Consider the following 21,880-nt stretch of genomic DNA (forward strand, 5'->3'; position numbering starts at 1 on the left):
TTTGCCCACAAAGTTCCATATAATCAAAGATATGGTTTTTCCGGTAGTCATGTTTGGATGTGAGAGTTGGACCATAAAGAAAGCTGAGTGAAACTATGGTGCTAGAGAAGACTCTTGAGAGTCCCTTGGACAGCAAGGCGATCAAACCAGTCAATCCTAAAGCAAATCAACCCTGAGTCTTCTTTGGAAGGACTGATGCTGAATCTGAAGCTTGAATATTTTGATCACCTGATTCAAAGAGCCGATTCATTGGAAAAGACCCTGATGCTGGGAAAGACTGAGAGTAGGAGGAGAAGGGGACGATCGAGGATGAGATGGTTGGATGGCATCACTGACTCAATGGACATGAATTTGCGTCAACTCAGGAAGATGGTGAAGGACAGTGAAGCCTGGAGTTCTGCAGTCCATGGGGTTGCAAAGAGTCCGACACAACTGAGTGGCTGAACAGCAACAACCAATAATTAATCTCAAAGTACTTTTACGGTGCCAGAATAAAAATATTAGAATATATTAGTAAGGAATTATTGAATTAATTCCTTCTATATAATAAAGGAATGCAGTTTCTCTAGTATACTAATGCATTACTCAGTTAAGTTTTAGAGACTATCTCCGAATTAGAAGCATAAGTTTTTTTTCCTTCTGCTTGGTTATTCACAATCTTCTATAGAGAAAACGACTGAGCATCAGGTTCACTATAGAAATAGGCACTTACCTTTATCTAGCTCTATGAACAGACTCTTGTTGCCAGTCAAGTGGGAGACAGAGCAGGACACAGCAATCACATGGGCCCCCCTCCAGTGGCATGTACTCTGGACGGTCACTGTGCCATTGCCCCAGTAAGGCTCTTGCTCAGTGACACAATCCCCCTCTGGGGTCCAGGAGATCTGTGCAGCCGGCTTCCCTGCAGCTGCCTTGCACACTGTCGCTCCCTTCTCAGTTTGAACAAGGGTCAGTTCAGGGGGCACTGCAGAAATGTAGGGGAAATGCTTCAGTCTTAACACATGCGACATGGAATTTAGAGATTTGTTTCAGTCCCAAATCTGGTAATTGGAAATACCAAAATATATGATGTTCCTTACCTAACACTTGGAGGTGATACTCATGATGGAAATTCGCATCACTTGTTACTATTTGACAAGTGTAATTCCCATCATGAGTGATGGCCACTGGATCAACCTGAAGGGCAGGATTCTCGTCAGGTCTGGAGGCCCAGGTTATTCTCTTGTCGGTACAGTTTCGTCTTGTGGTCTGATTTGTATCACGCCTGTAGGCTCTGAAGCAGGGCGGCTTGTCTCTGAGGACTATTTCCCATGTTACTACCAACACACTTGGCCACCGCACAGGAGGGCAAGTGAGCAGAGCTTTTGTATCCACTAGTACTGATAGTGAAGTTTCAACTGGACACCCACACAGGCACAAACATGAAAATAATAAGAGAAAAGCTCTTTTTGGAACTTCATGTGTTAAAATTAATTCACAGTATATTACGTGAAGTTGTATTTGAACTTTGCTGGTGGTCATATTCCAGAAATATTAGACTTGCACAAGAAATTACATGAAATATATATATAACCCTGGAGAAGGAAATTATAAATCGCTACAATATTCTTACCTGGAGAATATATAAAGTATTAAACTTATCCAAAGATTAACCAACTTCATCCTGCATTATGAATCATTAAGAAAGCAACATGAATTATATATGCAACAAAATTTTTCAAGTGTTACAACATTAGTTCAGGAGACTTGATGTCTATAAAACAAGCAGATTAGAAAACAGAATCAATAAGACAATGTTCTAAATCTAATCTTTTGGTCACGGAGACTAGCAGATTTATCTGGTAATTCTTACTCCACGGGATAGAAAAGGGAATAATAAGTGACTTTTTTTTCTCTTCCTAAGTTTTGATGAGAGAATAAATCAGTAACCTCAGAACTAAATGCCAGTTCTTAAGAGTAGCACTTCAGACAAGCATTAAGTAGAATGGCATTCAGGTTAAGCAAGCTGGGAATTTTTTTAAACAAGCTGGAAACTTTTTAAGTTTATTTTTCATTTGGAGAATCCCAAAGTCAGTAAAATCAACAGATCTTCCTTACTTCCTCCTTCCCTCACGCCTTCCCTCTTGTTCTTCCTTCTTTCCTTCCTTCCTTTTTTCCTACTCAGTTATACTACCAGACCGTTCAACTGTGAACTTTGCTTGCAGATTTTATTTCTGGACGTTAAATATAATCATGAGAATTAAATAAAGAAATTGGTTCCTTTTGTCCATCTCTTAAAGTAAAAATTCAGCCCTGCAAACCTGCAGATATTTTCCAATTTAAAAGGTCACTCTTTCCCATAAATTCACATAATGTTTCTGTGCATGGTAGGGGTTTGGTAAGATACACTAATTAGGTGTGTCTGTTACAACTCACCTCTAACAGAAGTGCATGTCAGTTATTTCTTCATAAACAGAATCAGCTATAATGGGCAAGAAGTTTATATGGATGAAGCTTGTCTGTACTAAACTCTGCATTTAATATCTCCCTTCTCATCTTCTGGTGTCACCTGCCTCTTCAGAGATGTACTCGAGTCCTTGCATTTTACAGCCAAATAAAGATCACACAACTAATGAAGGAAGATGGAGGATTTTAAAAGCAGAGTGAAGGCCGTTAAATCATATTCTCCCCATTACTCCAAGCAGTATTCCCTTCCAGAGGGAACCTCTTGTCAAAGACATAGATACAAACAAGAGCTTTCTAATTACATAAGAAATCACATGAAATATATAAAGTATTAAACCTTTGTGGAAAACAACTAGAGTGGGTGTGGGTAAACAGATCTGTACACAAGGGAAAGATGATGAAGATAACATCAGAAAGACTGATGACACAGCAGGGTGTGAACGTTCCTTTGTGTTCTCAGGAGTTCGAACTTTACCTTGTAAACAGTATACATTTAATGTTTTTGCTAGTATTTATCCTCAAGTTCTGACTGTTTTTTTAAGGGAACATACTTGCCAGTCAAATAAGCACACTTGAACAGGGGCACAATATCCAAAGAAGTAACTCCAACAGTGAAGATTCCAAGCATGGCAGATATTTTATGTCCTTTCATCTTCCATTCTCTGAACTTCAATCACCCTTCACGTATAATGATAGTTCTTACTGTATTGCTATTATTTCACTCTTTCTTCTTTCTCTTCTTTCATTTTCATACCTGTTGTGATAATTTACACAACGGCCAGAGCCAACCCCACACTCAATGGATTTGGCTCCTATCTACAAACATATTCTTTGTCCACGCCTATGATCAGCTCCAGTGATTTTACCTCCTACTTCACAGAGAAAGTAGAGGATAGAGTCTCATCTTTGTTTCCAAACCAGCAGTCATATCTCATCTTTCATGTATCCCTTGTCTATAAATATGCACACAGACAAATTCCAATTGGCTTTGGGACATTCCCTTTCTTTTCTCACTACCATAACCCAGGTTAAGTCCCTGTCACAGTGTACCTAGATTGCTGCAAAGCCTCCTAACTTCTGTCTCTGTCTCAAAACTTTTCTCCCTTCAGTTCATACCATACACTGAAGCCAGTATATCATTCTACAGCACAGATGTCATTCCTTCAACTCTAAAACCCTCCAAACATCTCTTATGACCTAAAGGACAAATTTAAATGTCTTCATATTGGCTTTGAAAGCCCTCTTTTTCACATCGACTCACTTTACATTTGACTACATTTCCTCCACACTCCAGAAAAAACACCAAGTACAATTCTATTTCTGTATCATTTCTCACATCGTTTTCACTCTCTAAGGTGGTCAGTATACTGCTTTTTCTCTATTTAAATACCCTTTAAGACCCAGTTTACTGCTATATGCTCTGTGAACCCTTTTCTAAGCCTTGATGCTTAACCACTCCCTTTCTACACGTATGATACACTTGCTATGAGTGCTTACCTCCTCTGTCTGTCTGATAGCTGAGCTCCTGATGGCTGGGTTCCCCCACAAAACTGGGCTCCCTTTGGGCTCTTTGATGGTCGTGTTCATCTTATTTCCCCCACAAAGCCCAGCACAGTGCCTGATAGAGAACACTCCATAATCTTCCAATGGAATTGAACTGTTTTAGGGGAGGACAGGTGGGGTCATTCAGGTTCCTTATCCCACAGCATTCAGATCACCATATTCTTCAACTGGGCACAAGGCTGGCACTCAGTCCAGACCATTTACTCTGTTTCTAAGATCAACATTTCATGCTTCAGTAGTTGCCTCAAAAAAAAAAAAGAAAAAAGCATACTACCTTCTACAGGAAGTGTTACAGTGCTCTGCTTTCTGTCCATAGATGAAGTAATTGTTGAAGCTAGAAAATATGCAGAGAAAAGTAGATGAAATCAATTTTAGATACATAAATGGAGTGAAAACCATTATTTCTCCATAAGAGCTTGTATACAACATGATAGAAAATCAATTAACCTTAGTTAAAATCACATGAAAATCCTTGAAAGACAGAAATTCAAGGTTTTTCCTTGGAAAAACATGCTGACATATGAAAAGTACCTTTATAAGGTACTAATTAATGATTTTCCCATTTATGAGACACCTCGTTTTGTACCCGACAACTATTTTGTACAAAGTAACCCCACCTCTTCCCAAGCTTTAATGTATTGGTTCATCATGGGCACTTCATGTGAGCTGGACTGATTATAATCCTTTTACCAGATACCACCCCCTGTTTAAAATTATTTGGCCCAGTGCTGGGCACTGCACACAATAGGACAAACCAGAGTATTTTCTCAAAGAATTTTGAAACCAGAATTAAGAAGAGTAGTTCATCCCCTTCCTTCCTTACTTTTCCTACTGCAATGGTTAATTTTACATGTCAGCTTGGCTAGCCATGTTATCCCAATATTTGGTCAAACACTATTCTAGATATTTCTGTGAAAGTATTTTTAGATGAAATTAACATTTAAGTCAGTGAAAGAAAGTGAAGTCATTCAGTGGTATATGAGTCTTTGCGACCCCATGGACTGTCACAAAGGAGAAGCCTGCCGGACTTCTCCATCCATGGGATTTTCCAGGCAAGAATACTGGAGTGGGTTGCCATTTCCTTCTCCAGGGGATCTTCCTGACCCAGGGATCGAACCCGGGTCTCCCACATTGCAGGCAGACTCTTTACCATCTGAGCCACCAGAGAATACCTTTAAGTCAGTAGTCTTTGAATAAAGCAAATTACCCTCCAATATGTGGGTGGGCCTCATCCAGTCAGTTGAAGGCTTAATAGAAAAAGACTGACCTTGTAGGAAAGGGAGCTCTGCCAGCAGTCTGCCTTCAGACTCCAGGTGTAACTCTTACCCAGGGTTTCCAACCTTATGGTCTACTCTGTGTATTTTGAACTTGCCAAGTCTCCATGATCATGTGAACCAATTTCTTAAAGTAAATTAATCTCCCCTCCACACCCCCACCTTGCTTTTGCTTCATTCTTCCTAAAATAGGTCTATGTGTCAGGGTTCCTCAGAGAAACAGGATATGTCTGTGTGTGTCGGACATGCATCCAGTAGAGAGAGGCGCAGAGGGAGGTGCGGAGAGAGGGAGAGGTGAGTCTTTACTTCGTTCAGGTTCTCAGTTCCATAGTTTCTGAGACTGAGATGCATTCCTTCTCTCGAAGTTTGCAGTTTCTGACAGTCAAAATAGTCTTAATCTACTTCAAATGTGGTTTTTGAAAATCCTCTGTTTTATAGAATGTTTAGTATTTAGTATTTTAAATACTTTTATAGTATTTTTCTGAACAATGATTTTAAAAATACTTCTTGTATATACCTCTGGGTTTCAGTTCAGTTCAGTTCAGTTGCTCAGTCGTGTCCGACTCTCTGTGACCCCATGAATCACAGCCCGCCAGGCCTCCCTGTCCATCACCAACTCTCAGAGTTCACTCAAACTCATGCCCATCGAGTCGGTGATGCCATCCAACTATCTCATTCTCTGTCATCCCCTTCTCCTCCTGCCCCCAATCATTCCTAGCATCAGACTCTTTTCCAGTGAGTCAATACTTCTTGTATATACCTCTGGGTTTATATGACCACGATTCAGTAAGCATTTGGGGGCTTCCCTGGTGGCTCATTGGCAAAGAATCCGCCTGCCAATGCAGGGGACATGGGTTCAATCGCTGGCCCCACAGGCTGTGGAACAACTAAGCCTGTGCTCCACAGCTATTGAGCCTGTGCTCTAGAGCCCAGGAACCACCACTCCTGAGCCTACCTGCTGCAACTGCTGACGCCTGTGTGCCTGGAGCCTGTGCTCAGCAACAAAAGAAGCCTCCACAACGAGAAGCTCACCCTCCTCAAAAGCAGTCCCTGCTCTCAGCAACTAGAGAAAAGGCAGCAAGCAGCGAAGACCCAGCACAGCTAATAAATAAATAAAATTATAGAAAATAAGCATTTGTGAATCTTAAGCTTATAAAAATACACATTTTACTCCCCATTCTAATTTTATATCCATTTTCACCACATTAAAAAAATAAAGAGCCTGTCACAGACGCAGAGAACAAGCTACTGGTTACTAGTGCGTAGAGGGAACATGGGGAGGGCAATATAGGAGCAGGGGGTTAAGAGTTGCAGAGTATTATCCATAGAATAAGCTACAAGGATACATTGTAAAATAGGGAATATAGCCAATATTTTGAGCATAGCATTTAAAAATTCTGAATAACTATTTTGCATACATGCAACTTAAATAGTATTATGTAGCAACTATACTTGAATAAAAATAATTTTAAAAATATGTTGACACAAGAAAAATAAATAGATTCAATAAAGTTCTTAAAAATTAAGCAGTAAACAAGTCTCTGAAATAATTTGACTTTTCTAGACAGCTAAATATTACTGGTTTGGGCTGGAAGGAAGACAAAGGATGAGATTCTAACTATTAAATTTAGTTCATGCTAGGCTCAAATATCTATTCCAGAAACAGATAAGAGGTGAGAGCTGACCTCAGAGGGATTACTTTGTAGCTTTACCAAAGGGCTAATGAGTGAACTTTTGAGCCTTTGTGTTCCATATGGTCACTGTTGCAAGTATTCACTGGAGTGCATGTATCCTTTTGAACTATGTTTTTCTGGATATATGCCCAGGAGTGGGATTGCTAGACCATATGGCAGCTGTGTTTTTTGTTTGTCAAGGAAACTCCATACTGTTTGGGACAGTAGCTATACCAATTTACATTCCCACCAACAGAGTAGGAGGGTTTTTCATACCCTTTCTTTCATATCTTTTCTTCATACCCTCTCAAGCAGTGATTGTCTGTATATTTTTTGATGCTAGCCATTCTAACTGTTGCGAGGTGATTCCTCACTGTGGTTTTTATTTGCATTTCCCTGATGATTAACGCTGATGAGTGCCTTTTCATGTGCCTCTTGGCCATCTGTACATCTTCTTTGGAGTGCTTGCATGCTAAGGTGCTTCAGTCATGTCTGACTCTTTGTGACGCTGTGGACTGTAGTCCACCAGGCTCCTCTGTCCATGGAATTCTCCAGGCAAGAATACTTGAGTGGGTTGCCATTTTCTTTTCCAGGAGATCTTCCCGACCCAGGGATTGAGCCAACACCTCTGATGTCTACTGCATTGGCAGGAGGGTTCTTTACCACTAGTGTCACTTGGGAAGCCCCCTTCTTTGGAGAAGTAGGTCCAAAGAAGAATTTAGGTTTTCTGCACACTTTGTGACTGTATTCTTTTTTTTTTAATTGAGTTGTATGAGATGTTTGTGCCTTTTGGAAATTAATCCCTAGTTAGAACCCTCTTTTTCAAATCTTGGATATGAGTAAAAGGCAAGAGCTAAGAGTTTGAGGAAGTCATAGCATCTAGTTTTAAATACGGGAGGAAAACAGGCATGTTTATATAATCAATCTTAGGGAAAGGATTTGTGAAACAGAAAAGACTAAACAGAAGAGAGCAAGGATAATAAATGAAGCAAAACTTGTGAAGACATGGAAGAGGAAAATAGAGTATAAGTTGGATGTTTGGTCTAGAGCAGAGAAGGTCAAGTGGGACTGGAGATAAATGCATGGGTCAAGAGACAGGAAATATAAAATCAGAGCCGAGAGTTGGTGGAAGATGGACACTGGAAAACAAAGATTAGAAGCGCATGTACTGCTACATGCTACAACATGGGTGATTCTTGAAAAAACTGTGTTAAGTAAAAGAAGCTAGTCACAAAGGCCACATATTATATGGCTCCACTTATATGAAGTTGTCCAAGATAGGAAAATCACGACAGAAAATAGATTAATGATTAACTAAAACTAGAGGGATGTTGGAATTAGGCATTGATAATGAAAGGGTAGAGGGTTTCATTTAGGAGTGATGAATATGTTCTAAAATTGATTGGTGATGGTTGCACAGCTATATTCAAATATGAGTGAATAATGCACTTAAATGGGCAAATTGTATGGTATGTAAATAAGATTTCACTAAAGCTGTTGCAAAAGGACAAATATGAAAGATGTTATGATGAATAATTAATAGATGATTATTTTGATGTGATAAATAACAATTATAATAGCTAATATGTACTGGTATGATTAATATAAGAGCTAATATTTGTCAATATAATAAATACAATAGCCAATATTTACTAAGTATTGACTTTGTACTAGGTACCATGTTAAGTACATATACCATTTTATTTAATTAACACAGTAACTGTGAGGTGGGTATTTTCATTCTACCTAACAGATGAAGAAATGATGAGACATTAACTAGATGTATTTTGGTGATCAATTCACAATATATACAAGCATCAAATACATTGTACACCTGAAGCTAATATAATGTCATGTGTCAGTTAAAAAAAAATCATGAGACAGAGAAATACTGTACAAAGTCACACAGCTGGTAAATGAGAAGCCATGTATTGCCAAAAGCATTACTGCTAATCAATAGATAATATTTCCAAGAACAATGTGAAGGCATGGACCTTTTCATTTTTCTATCACCAATCTTAACACATAATAACATTCAATAAGCATTTGGCCAACAAATTAATGAATGAAACTTGTCTTATTCAGAGTAGTAAATAAAGTGGTGACTTCTATAAGAAACAGAAATACTGGGAAGGAAATAATTGTTGTCCTTGACTATCTACTGAATAAATATTATTAAATTATATAAAAGTATTGATATTTTATCAACAATAAAATAGCAAATAATAGCAAATGATATTTTTATGGCTGGCAGAATAAAAAATATTTAGATAATGTATTAGAAAGGAGTTAATGTATTAATTAGAGTGGTATCATCTGCATATCTGAGGTTGTTGATATTTCTCATGGTAATAATAATTCCAGGTTTGGATTCATCCAGCCCAGCATTTCATTTGATGTACTCTGCATATAGGGGCTTCCCTGGTGGCTCAGACAGTAAAGAATACGCCTGCAATGCAAGAGACCCAGGCTCGATCCCTGGGTCAGGAAGGTCCCCTGAAGAAGAAAATGGCTACCCAATCCAGTATTCTTGCCTGGAGAATTCCATGGACAGAGGAGCCTAGTAGGCTATAGTCCATTGGGTCACAAAGAGTCAACACAACTGAGCAACTAATACTTTCATTTTCACTCTGCATATAAGTTGAATAATCACGGTAACAATATATAGCCTTGACATACTCCTTTCTCAATTTTGAACCTGTCAGTTATTTCAAGTCTGGTTCTACTACTGCTTCGTAACCTGCATACACATTTCTCAGCAGGCTGGTAAAGGGGTCTGGTATTCCCACATCTTTTTAAAGAATTTTCCACAGTTTGTTGTCATCCACACAGTCAAAGGCTTTAGCATAGTCAGTGAAGCATAAGTAGATGTTTTTTCTGGAACTCCCTTGCTTTCTCCATGATCCAATGAATGTTGGCAATTTGATCTCTTTGAAACCCAGCTTGTACATGTGGAAGTTTTTGGCTCATGTACTGCTGAAGCCTAGCTTGAAAGATTTTGAGCATAACCTTGCTAGCATGTGAAATGAGTCCAATTCTGTGGTAGTCTGAGCATTCCTTGGCATTGATCTTCTTTGGGATTGGAATGAAAACTGAAATTTTCCAGTCTGTGACCACTGCTAAGTTTTCCAAATTTGCTGACATACTGAGTGCACCACTTTAACAGCATCATTCTTTAGGATTTGAAATAGCACAGCTGGAATTCCATCACCTCCTATAGCTTTGTTAGTAGTGATGCTTCCTAAGGCCCACTTGACTTCACACTCCAGGATGTCTGGCTCTAGGTGAATGATCTGACAACCTTGGTCATAAGACCTTTTTTGCATAGCTCTGTGTATTCCTGCCATCTCTGTTTAATCTCTTCTGCCTCTTGATGAGGGTAAAAGAGGAGAGTGAAAAAGCTGGCTTGAAATGCAACAAAATAAATAAATAAGATCATGGCATCAAGTCCCATCACTTTACGGCAAGTAGAAGGAAAACATGGAAGCAGTGACATATTTTATTTTCTTGGGCTCCAAAATCACTGCAGAAATTGACTACAGCCATGAAATTAAAAGATGCTTGCTTCTTGGAAGGAAAGCTATCACAAACCTAGACAGCATATTAAAAAGCAGAGACATCACTTTGCTGACAGAGGTCCATATAGTCAATGCTATGGTTTTTTTCTAGTAGTCACATATGGATGTGAGAATTAGATCCCTAAAGAAGGCTGAGTGCTGAAGAATTGATGCTTTCAAATTGTGGTGCTGGAGAAGATTCTTGAGATCCCCTTGGACAGCAAGGAGATCAAACTAGTCAACTCTGAAGTAAACCAACCCTGAATGTTCATTGGAAGGACTGAGGCTGAAGTTCAACATTGTGGCCACCTGATGCAAAGAGCTGACTCATTGGAAAAGACCCTGATGCTGGGAAAGATTGAAGGCAAAAGGAGAAGAGGGTGGCAGAGAACGAGATGGTTAGATAGCACCACCGACTCAATGCACATGAGTTTGAGCAAACTCTGGGAGATAGTGAAGGACAGAGGAGCCTGGCATGCTGCAGTCCATGGGGTCACAAAGAGTGGGACATGCTTTAGTGACTGAACAACAACAACAGTGTTAAGTAAATTAATATATGTACTTAATATGGTGCCTATTATAAAGTCAGTACTCAATCTGATAAAGGAAGACAAACAATTTTTCTAGCATACTAATACATTATCCAGTTACATGTTAAAGAGTATCTTCAAAATAGGAGCACAAGCTTTCTTATTTTCTGCTTGGTTATTCACAGTCTTCTGTGAAAGAAAATATTGAGCATCAAGTTCACTCTAAAGAAATAGGTGCTTGCCTTGATCCAATTCCATGGACAGACTCTTGCTGCCAGTCAAGTGGGAGACAAAGCAGGAAGCACATGGCAGCCCTGCCAGGGCATGTACTCTGAATGGTCACTGTGCCATTGCCCCAGTAAGGTTCTTGCTCAGTGACCCAATCTCCCTCTGGAGTCCGGGAGATCTGTGCAGCAAGCTTCTCTGAAACCTCCTTGCACACTACAGTTCCCTTTTCAATTAGAACCAGGGACACCTCAGGGGCCCCTGCAGAATTGTAGGGGAAATGCTTCAGTCTTAACACATGTGACATGGAATTTAGACAAAGACTTGTTTCAGTCCAAAATCTGGTTCTCTGAAACACCTCAGTATATGATGTTCCTTACCTAACACTTGGAGGTGATACTCATGATGGAAATTCCCAGCACTTGTTACTATTTGGCACTTGTAATTCCCATCATGAGTGATGGCCACTGGATCGATCTGAAGGGCAGGATTCTCATGAGGTCTGGAGGCCCAGGTTATTCTCTTGTCGGTACAGTTTCCTCTTGTGGTCTGATTTGTATCACGTCTGTAGGCTCTGAAGCAGGGCAGCTTGCCTCTGAGGACTATTTCCCATGTTACTACCAACACACTTGGCCACAGCACAGGAGGGCAAGTGAGCACAGCTTTTGTATCCACTAGTACTGACAGTGAAGTTTTAACTGGAGACACATACATAAACACACAAACAGAATAATAAGGGAAAAGCTTTATAAATACTTCATGTGTTAAAATTTATTCACAGCATATTACATGAAATTATACTTGAAATTTACTTTGCAGGTGGTCTTCTTCCAGAAATATTAGACTTACATAAGAAATAGCATTCATGAAATATATATAAAGTATAATATTAAATCCATCCAATGATTAACCAACTTCTTCCTGTGTTATGTGTCATTAGGAAAATAACGTGTATTATATGTATGATGATTTTTTAAGTGTCATGAAAATTAATTCAGAAGATTTGATATCTATGAAACAAACTGATGAGAAAAGAGGATCTGAATTAAAAGACAAAGACAGTGTTCTAAATCTAATCTTTCAGTCATAGAGACTGTCAGATTTATCTTGTAGTTCATACTCCTCAGGATAGAAAGGAAATAATAAATGAAGTTTTGTTTCTTCCTAAGTTTTGATGAGAGAGAATCAATCATTAACACCAGAAGTAAATGCCTTTTCCTAAGGGTGGCACTTCAGACAAATGTTAAGTAATGAAAACATATGGTACTTTCATTAGAAATATCTAGAATGATATATTTTTCTTTCTCTGACTTATTTCACTTAGCATAACATCCTCTAGGTCCATCTATATTGTTGCTAGTGGCAAGATTTCATTTTTTATGCCTCAGTAATAGCAATAGTACAATAGTCCATTGTATAAATATGTGTGTGTATCACATCTCTCTGCAGTCATCCAACCATTCATCTTAATTCTGTTGAAGTACCAAAAGAAACATTTGACAGTATTAAATACTACATCAGAATATCACAGATATAAAACACTATTTATAAACAAATGGAATTTTAAAAATACCAAATCAGAAATTAAAATTCAGTGGATGGATTAATTTCATCAGAATAAAAATGGAAAAAGAACCACCCAACTTAAAGTTAGACAAATGAAAGTCCTCCAACCAGTAACATAAAGAACAGATTAAAAAAAATAGAACTTCAATAGCTCGTGGGTCAATATAAAAAAGATTAGCACATGTATATTAGAATCCAGTAGCATATTAAAAGTATCATATACCATAACCAAGTGGGATTTACTAAGGAATATAAGGACAGATCAACATATGAAATTAATGTATTACAACACATCAGTACAATAAAAGACAAAACCACACCATATAATCATTTCAATTGATGCAGCAAAAGTCTTTGACAACACACTTTCATAATAAAAACATTCAACGAACTATGGATAGAAGTGAACACCTCAATCTGATAAGAGACATTATGAAAAAATCATTTCTAAATCAATCTTAATTATCAAAGGCTAGATGCTTTCTCGGAGAAGGCAACGGCAAGCCACTCCAGTACTCTTGCCTAGAAAATCCCATGGCTGGAGGAGCCTGGTAGGCTGCAGTCCGTGGGGTCGCTAAGGGTCGGACGCGACTGAGCGACTTCACTTTTCACTTTCACACATTGGAGAAGGAAATGGCAACCCACTCCAGTGTTCTTGCCTGGAGAATCCCAGGGACGGGGGAGCCTGGTGGGCTTCCGTCTATGGGGTCACACAGAGTCGGACACGACTGAAGTGACTTAGCAGCAGCAGCAGCAGCAGATGCTTTCTTCTTAAAATTAGGAACAAGACAAGGATGTCCTCTCTTACCTCTTCTATTCAATATTGTTTTTGAATTTCCTACAGGCAATTAGACAAGAAAAAAAAAGCATAATAGTAATTGTAAAGAAAAAAGTTGGCTTCCCACGTGGCACTAGTGGTAAAGAACCTGCCTGCCAATGCAGGAGACATGAGACAAGGTTTTGACTCCTGGGTCAGGAAAGTCCTCTGGAGGAGGGCATGCTAATCCACTCCAGTACTCTTGCCTTGGAGAATCCCATGGACAGAGGAGCCGAGGGGGCTACAGTCCATGGGGTCACAAAGAGTCGGACATGACTGAAGCAACTTAACACACATACAAAGAAAGAAGTAAAACTATTTTTATTTGAAGATGACATAATCATGTACATAGAAAATACTAAGGAATCCATTAAAAAACATTTCAACTAATAAACAGTTTCAGCAAGTTTGCAGAATATAATATTAACGCCTAAAAATCATATTATCATATACTTGCAATAAAAAGTTTAAATTTAAAAAACAATTCCATTTACCATAGCATCAAAAAGAATAAAATACATTGGAAAAAATTTTAGAAGTATAAAACTTTCATTCTGAAAATACAAAACACTGTTGAAAGAAATTAAATAAGACTTAAATGAAAGACATTCATGTTCAAGAATCAGAAGACTCAATATTGTTAAGATGCCTACACTCCTCAAATTAATCTACAAATTAGATACAACCTTTATCAAAATCTCAACTGTGTTTGCAAAAATTGACAAGTTGATTCTAAACTTACATGAAAATGCAAAAGATCCTGAATAGTCAAAATAATCTTTTAAAATGACAAAGTTGGAGGACTCACATTTACTTATTTAAAAATCTACTATATTTATTAGGACACTGTGATATTGACATAAGGATAGACATAAAGCAATGAAATAAAATTTAAAGTCTAGACATAAACCAGTGTATCTCTGGTCAACTGATTTTCAACAAAGGGTCAAGATCATTCAATGGGGGAAAACAGTCTTTTCAACAAATGGTGCTGGAGCAATTGGATATCTACACACAAAAGAATTAAAAAGTTAACTCAATATTAATCATAGACCTAGATGGAAGAGTTAAAAGTATAAAACTCATAAAAGAAAAAAATAGGAATAAATATTTGGATTAGGTAAAGTCTTCTTAGATATGATACAGAAAAGCATAAGTGACAAAGGGAAAAGTAGATAAATTGTATATCAAAACAAAGAAGTCTTATACTTAACACTATTGAGAAAATGAAAAGACAACCCACAAAATGAGTGAAAACATTTGTAAACCACATATTTAATAAGTGATTTATATCTGACATACAAAAATCCGTGCATACTCAGTCATGGCCAACTGTTGTGACTCCATGGACAGGACAGGCTCTTCTGTCTGTGGGATTTCCCAATGGAAAATTGGGAAAATTTCCTCCTCCAGGGGATCTTTCCAACCCATGGATTGAACTTGAGTCTCCCTCGTCTCCTACATTGCAGGCAGAGTTTTTACCATTGAGGCATCAGGGAAGCCCCTAAAGGGCTTTTATGAATAAATTATATAAAAAGTAAATAATCCAATTTAAAATTTAGCAAAAAACAAAAAAACAACTATTTGAATAGATAGTTCTCCAGATGAGGTATAAAACATCACATCATCACATAAACACATGAAAAGGGCCTTAATATTGTTAATCTTTAAAGAAATACAAATAAAAACCACAATAAGATGTCATTTCATCCCCACACAGGTAGTTATAGGCAGAGAGGTAGAAAATAGCAGGTGCTGGTTAGGATATGAAGAAATTGAATCTTTAACAAATCTCTGGTTAAAATTTAAATTGTTCAGTCACTTTGGAAAATAATTTGTAAGTTCTTCAAAAAATGTAGTTACCCAGCAATTCTACTTTAAGCTCTATCTCCAGAAGAATTGAAAATATACATCCACAGAGGTTTGTACACAAACATTTGTAGGAGACTTGTTCATAATAGCCCAAAAGTGGAAACAATCTAGACATCCATTAACTGATGAGTGGGTAAGTAAAATGTGGTATACTCTTGCCATGGAATATTGTCAGACAATAAAAAGTGACATAGTGATACCCACTATAGCATAGAAGGACCTTGAAAGTATTTTGGTAAGCCAGTCACAAAAGACCACATATATGATTTCATACATATATAGTTTCCAGAATAGGCAAACATATGAAACAGCAGTATACCTGAAGTTTCCTAGAGAAGGTGTTGTGGGGAGATGAAAGGGGAATTTATCCTTAAATCAAATACTAAAAACAGATAATGAAAAGTAGTATAGGCAAAAAAAAAGTCAATAGATTAGTTAAAACGGTGTTCTTAAAATATTAGTTAACTCGAAGGCAGGAAAGATGAAACAAAGGAACAATAAACAGAGGGGACAAAGAGAAAACAAATAGTAAAATGATGTGTGTAAATTTTATCATATTAACAACTATATTCTATATTGAGACAAAAGCAGAGATTATCAGAAAGGACAAAAATGCAAATTCCAATTATATGAGGTCTACAAAAATCAACTTTAAAATAAAGATACAGATAAGTTGAAAGTAAAGGATGGAAAAATATAAACTATGCAAACAGGACAAAAAAGCTGGAGAACTTATATTAATAAAAATAAAGTCTTCAAGATAAAGAATATTACCAGAGATAAAGGAAATTTTGTAAAATTATGTAGATCAGTTCATCAGAAAGACAAAATTATATATTATATATTTGTTATATATAACAAAATGTATATATATCAAATAACAGAGCTTCAAAATACATGAAGCAAAACTGACAAAATTTAAGGGAGAGATAGACTATTGCATAGTCATAGTTGGAGATTTTGACATCCTTCTCCCAGAAATTAATAGGACAATTTGAATAAAATATTTTTAAAGACAAAATATATGAACAGTATCAATTAATTACCTTGATATAAAACATTTATAGAATAGTATACCCAATGTACAGAATATACATTCTCTTCAAGAGCCCTTGATACATTTACCAAGGTTGACTATGTTTTGGACAATAAAGCAAGTGTCTGTAAATTTAGAAAGATCAGGGAGGGCAATATATGAGTATCAAGGTCTCTCACACTTTTGTTTTCTTTTGAAGGCAATATATTGTTAATCGTGTGACTCATCTTGGTCTCTTGCTCTTGATTTTATACATTCTGAAATAAAGAGAAATTTGCACTGGTATTCTACTTTTGAAAAAAATTACTTTCTTTGATATCTATCAGTCTATTTTGAAATAATGATCCCCAGTAAGTAAAGAGTGTAGTCATACCATATTTGTGTAGTATTGTGCTCTCCAACCAGTCCATTCTAGAGGAGATCAATCCTGGGTGTTCATTGGAAGGACTTATGCTAAAGCTGAAACTCCAATACTTTGGCCACCTCATGCGATGAGTTGACTCCCTGGAAAAGACTCTGATGCTGGGAGCGATTGGGGGTAGGAGGAGACGGGGAAGACAGAGAATGAGGTGGCTGGATGGCATCACCGACTCTGTGGACATGAGTTTGAGTGTACTCCGGGAGTTGGTGATGGACAGGGAGGCCTGGCGTGCTGTGGTTCATGGGGTCGCTAAGAGTCGGACACGACTGAGCGACTGAACTGAACTGAACTGAACTGTGCTCTCCCAGTCTAGGTAGTGGTAATTTCACTATCTTTGTGCCTCATCTTGCTCTCCCTTCTTCCTTGATTGACTTTCAACTTATGACTTTGCTTCACACTCTTTGAGAAAGAGCACCCCAATCTTCCCACTCTCAATCCAAGAATAACTTACATCTATACTATCTCATCTTTCTTCTCCTGTTAAAATGGAAGACATTAGATTTTGCAATGCTAACCAAAATTTCAGAAATGGAAACTTTACTGAAATAAAGAGGTGCTTATTTAGGGCTTGCCGGGACTGCTGCAAAGGACAGACAGATCCAAAAACATCTGGACTGTATTCCACTGGATACAAAATGGGAAAAGCCTATAAAGGCAAAACAAATGCAAGTTACATGAATTGTTTGTCAAGAATTAGGATTGAAGCTGCTAAAGAAGTAAGGGCATTTGTTAAGCAAGGTGTATTTGTTAAACAAGGATTGGCTGGTGTTCAAAAAGATTACATGGTTGTGAAGGGAGTGGGGAACTTTGAAACAACAAGGATGCTGCTAGCAGTTACTAGCAGATATTGTTTTGAAAATAGCTGGTGGTGTCCTTGAGCTTGATCCAGTTCAGAAAAGTTCAAATTCTCAACGATGTGGGAATGTGTCCAAAAGCACATCCACAGTGGCCCTCCAGCTCCATTGTGGATGGCTGTAGTATTTGACATTTATGATGATGACTGATAGAATAATTTCTTTTTATGTAATATCTGTGAAATAACTATATTTTTGTCAAATCAGCTTAAAGGTAAATTGTAGAATAGTAAATGATCCTAATTTTCTACTGGCTTTAATTATAAAATTGAGGTTTATATAATAGAAGAAAAGTCACAAATAAAGAATGAAAACTTCTCAACAAATCAATGGGCAAATATTTTAAAACTATTCAGTTTTTAACTTCTTCCAATATAAGGAGCTTGGAGGCCACCACTGCATTCTAATGACAAGCCAAAATCTGAACAAAATGAAAAATCAACAACGGTATTTATATCCATAAGTAAAATAAGAGAACTACTCCTCTCCAAATTGGAGATACCAACAGGGAGATACTTACCAAAGCAGAAACTCAGAAACTTCAGGGAACCCATGACAGAATAGGAAAACCAGAACTGTAATTGAGTTTCTGGAGGCTCAACCTGGACAAATCTGAGTTAAAAACTCAAGAGGGACACAGTCATGGAGGGACCTTCACATTTTTTTGAGTTTTACCTTCAGGAAATCAACCAGATTCTCACAATATATACTGGGGGGAAATCCCATCCTGCTGCTGGCTGGGAGAGGGGGAAAGGAACTATTTTAAAATGCATCAGGGCACACTGTCCTTCTTAACAAAGTCTGATTTCAACTGAAACCATTTAACCAGAGCCTCCCCTGCTGGGGTTTAATCAGAGCCTAACTTATTTGAGAAAGGAAATATCCTGCTTCATTCATCCTGGTCAATCTGAGTTGTGGGAACAAAAACTAACAAGGATTTGTAAAGTTCACAGTTCAGAGGCATCGTCTCACCAAAAGACAGATGCCTAATTGTAGGACTCTAAAATGCTTCCTCCTACTCCATTTTATCACCTCATTCAGTTCAGTTCAGTTCAGTTCAGTCGCTCAGTCGTGTCCGACTCTCTGCGACCCCATGAATCACAGCACGCCAGGCCTCCCTGTCCATCACCAACTCCCGGAGTACACTCAAACTCATGTCCATCGATTTGGTGATGCCATCCAGCCATCTCATTCTCTGTCGTCCCCTTCTCCTCCTGTCCCCAATGTTTCCCAGCATCAGAGTCTTTCCAGTGAGTCAACTCTTCGCATGAGGTGGCCAAAGTATTGGAGTTTCAGTTTTAGCATCAGTCCTTCCAATGAACACCCGGGATTGATCTCCTTTAGAATGGACTGGTTGGATCTCCTTGCAGTCCAAGGGACTCTCAAGAGTCTTCTCCAGCACCACAGTTCAAAAGCATCAATTCTTCGGCAATCAGCTTTCTTCACAGTCCAACTCTCACATCCATACATGACCACGGGAAAAACCATAGCCTTGACTAGACGGACCTTGGTTGGCAAAGTAATGTCTCTGCTTTTTCGTATACTATCTAGGTTGGTCATAACTTTCCTTCCAAGGAGTAAGTGTCTTTTAATTTCCTGGCTGCAATCAGCATCTGCAGTGATTTTGGAGCCCCAAAAAATAAAGTCTGACACTGTCTCCACTGTTTCCCCATCTGTTTCCCATGAAGTGATGGGACCAGATGCCATGATCTTTGTTTTCTGAATGTTGAGCTTCAAGCCAACCTTTTCACTCTCCTCTTTCACTTTCATCAAGAGGCTTTTGAGTTCCTCTTCACTTTCTGCCATAAGGGTGGTGTCATCTGCATATCTGAGGTTATTGATATTTCTCCCGGCAATCTTGATTCCAGCTTGTGCTTCTTCCAGCCCAGCGTTCCTCATGATGTACTCTGCATATAAGTTAAATAAGCAGGGTGACAATATACAGCCTTGACGTACTCCTTTTCCTATTTGGAACCAGTCTGTTGTTCCATGTCCAGTTCTGACTGTTGCTTCCTGACCTGCATACAGGTTTCTCAAGAGGCAGGTCAGGTGGTCTGGTGAAGGTCTATTTACAGTGGTTCTTTTTACCAGTACATCACATCTGGGTATCAAGAAAAAGTTACAAGACATACTCTTCAACATAGTTTGAAGAGACAGAGCAATTATCAGGACCAGACATGGCAGATAAATTGGAATTATCAGACTTGGAATTTGAATAATTATTAGAAAAAACAAGGGAATTCCAGAAAAAATCTATTTCTACTTTATTGACTATGCTAAAGCCTTTGACTGTGTGGATCACAACAAACTGGAAAATTCTTAAAGAGATGGAAATACCAGACCACCTTACCTGCCTTCTGAGAAATCTGTATGCAGGTCAAGAAGCAACAGTTAGAACCAGACATGGAACAACGGACTAGTTCAAAATTGAACCTTGACATATATTGTCAAGGCTGTATATTGTCACCCTGCTTATTTAACTCATGCAGAATGCATCATGGGAAATGCTAGGCTGGATAAAGCACAAGTTGTAATCAAGATTTCAGGGAGAAATATCAATAACCTCAGATATGCAGATGACACCACCCTAATAAAGTGAAGAGGAATTAAAGAGCATCCTGATGAAGGTGAAAGAAGAGAATGAAAACGCTGGTTTAAAAAATCAACATTCACAAAACTAAGATCATGGCATCTGGTCCCATCACTTCATGGCAGATAGATGGGGAAACAATGGAAACAGTGACAGACTTTATTTTCTTGGGCTCCAAAGTCACTGGATGGTGATTGCAGACATGAAATTAAAAGACGCTTACTCCTTGGAAGAAAATCTATGACAAACCTAGACAGCAGCATTAAACAGCAGAAACATTACTTTGTCAACAAAGGTCCCTATAGTCAAAGCTATGGCTTTTCCGATAGTCATGTATAGATGTGAGAGCTGGACGATAAAAAAGGCTGAGCACCAAAGAACTGATGCCTTCAAACTGTGGTGTTGGAGAAGACTCTTGACAATCCCTTGGACTGCAAGGAGATTCAACCAGTCAATCCTAAAAGAAATCAACCCTGAATATTCATTGGAAGGACTGATACAGAAGCTCCAATATTTTGGCCACCTGATACGAAGAGCCAATTCATTAGAAAAGATCCTGATGCTGGGAAAGATTGAAGGCAGGAGGAGAAGGGGATGACAGAGGACAAGGTGGTTGGATGGCATCCCCAACTCAATGGACATGAGTCTGAGCAAACTCCAGGAGATGGTGAAGAACAGGGAAGCCTAGTGTGTTGCAGTCCATGGCGTGGCAAAGAGTCAGACAGGACTGAACAACAACAACATGATTAATATGCTAAGGGCTTTAATGGATAAGCAGACAACATACAAGAGCAAATGAGCAATGTAAACAGAGAGATAGAAACTCTAAGAAAGGACCATAAAGAAATACTAGGGATCAAAAAAACTGGAACAGAAATGAAAAACACCTTTGATGAGCTTATGAATAACTTATTAATAATTAATGCTGGGGAGAGAATCTCTGGTTTAGAGGACATATCAGTAGAACTTTCAAAAATTGAACAGCAAAGAGAAAAAATATTTTAAAAAATAGAACAGAGTGTCTAAGGACTGTGAGACAAATATAAAAGTTGCAATACATTAATGGAAACACAGAAGGAAAGAAAAAGAAAAAAAGGTAAAGAAAAGAGATAAGAAGAAATATCTGAAACAATAATGACTGGAAATTTCTCCCAAATTAATATCAAAACCAAACCAAAATTCAAGGAGACTTAGAGAACACCAAGCAGGATAAATATCAAACAAGCAACTACTAGTAGGCATATCAATCAGATTCAGGCATATCATATTCAAACTAAATAAAAATGAAGAAAAGCATCCTGAAGTAAGCCAGAGAAACAAAGCATCTTACTTAGAGAGAAATAAAGATAGGAATTACATCTGTATTCTCAGAAGCTGTGCAAACAAAAGAGAGTGGAGTAAAAATATTTTAAATATTGACAGAGAAAAACCCCTCCCACCTAGAATTCTGTACCTTG

The 21,880-nt window shown here is 38.1% G+C and overlaps 1 protein-coding gene across 1 annotated transcript in view; it reads right to left on the minus strand.

Moving 5' to 3' along the window:
• The window catches only part of LOC129551482 (cell surface glycoprotein CD200 receptor 1-like), a 38,433-nt gene that overhangs the window by 13,760 nt on the left and 2,793 nt on the right, over positions 1-21,880 (minus strand). Inside the window, exons 2-5 of the mRNA XM_055419466.2 lie at positions 11,648-11,965; positions 4,283-4,342; positions 1,080-1,397; positions 713-964 (exon numbers count right to left, since the gene is read on the minus strand). Coding sequence (XP_055275441.2) covers positions 713-964; positions 1,080-1,397; positions 4,283-4,342; positions 11,648-11,965 — 948 coding nt within the window. The remainder of the gene's footprint in view (positions 1-712; positions 965-1,079; positions 1,398-4,282; positions 4,343-11,647; positions 11,966-21,880) is intronic.

This window comes from Moschus berezovskii, chromosome 1, assembly GCF_049115385.1.
Source record: "Moschus berezovskii isolate FMDL1 chromosome 1, NW_MosBer_1.0, whole genome shotgun sequence".
Classification (NCBI taxonomy): domain Eukaryota; kingdom Metazoa; phylum Chordata; class Mammalia; order Artiodactyla; family Moschidae; genus Moschus; species Moschus berezovskii.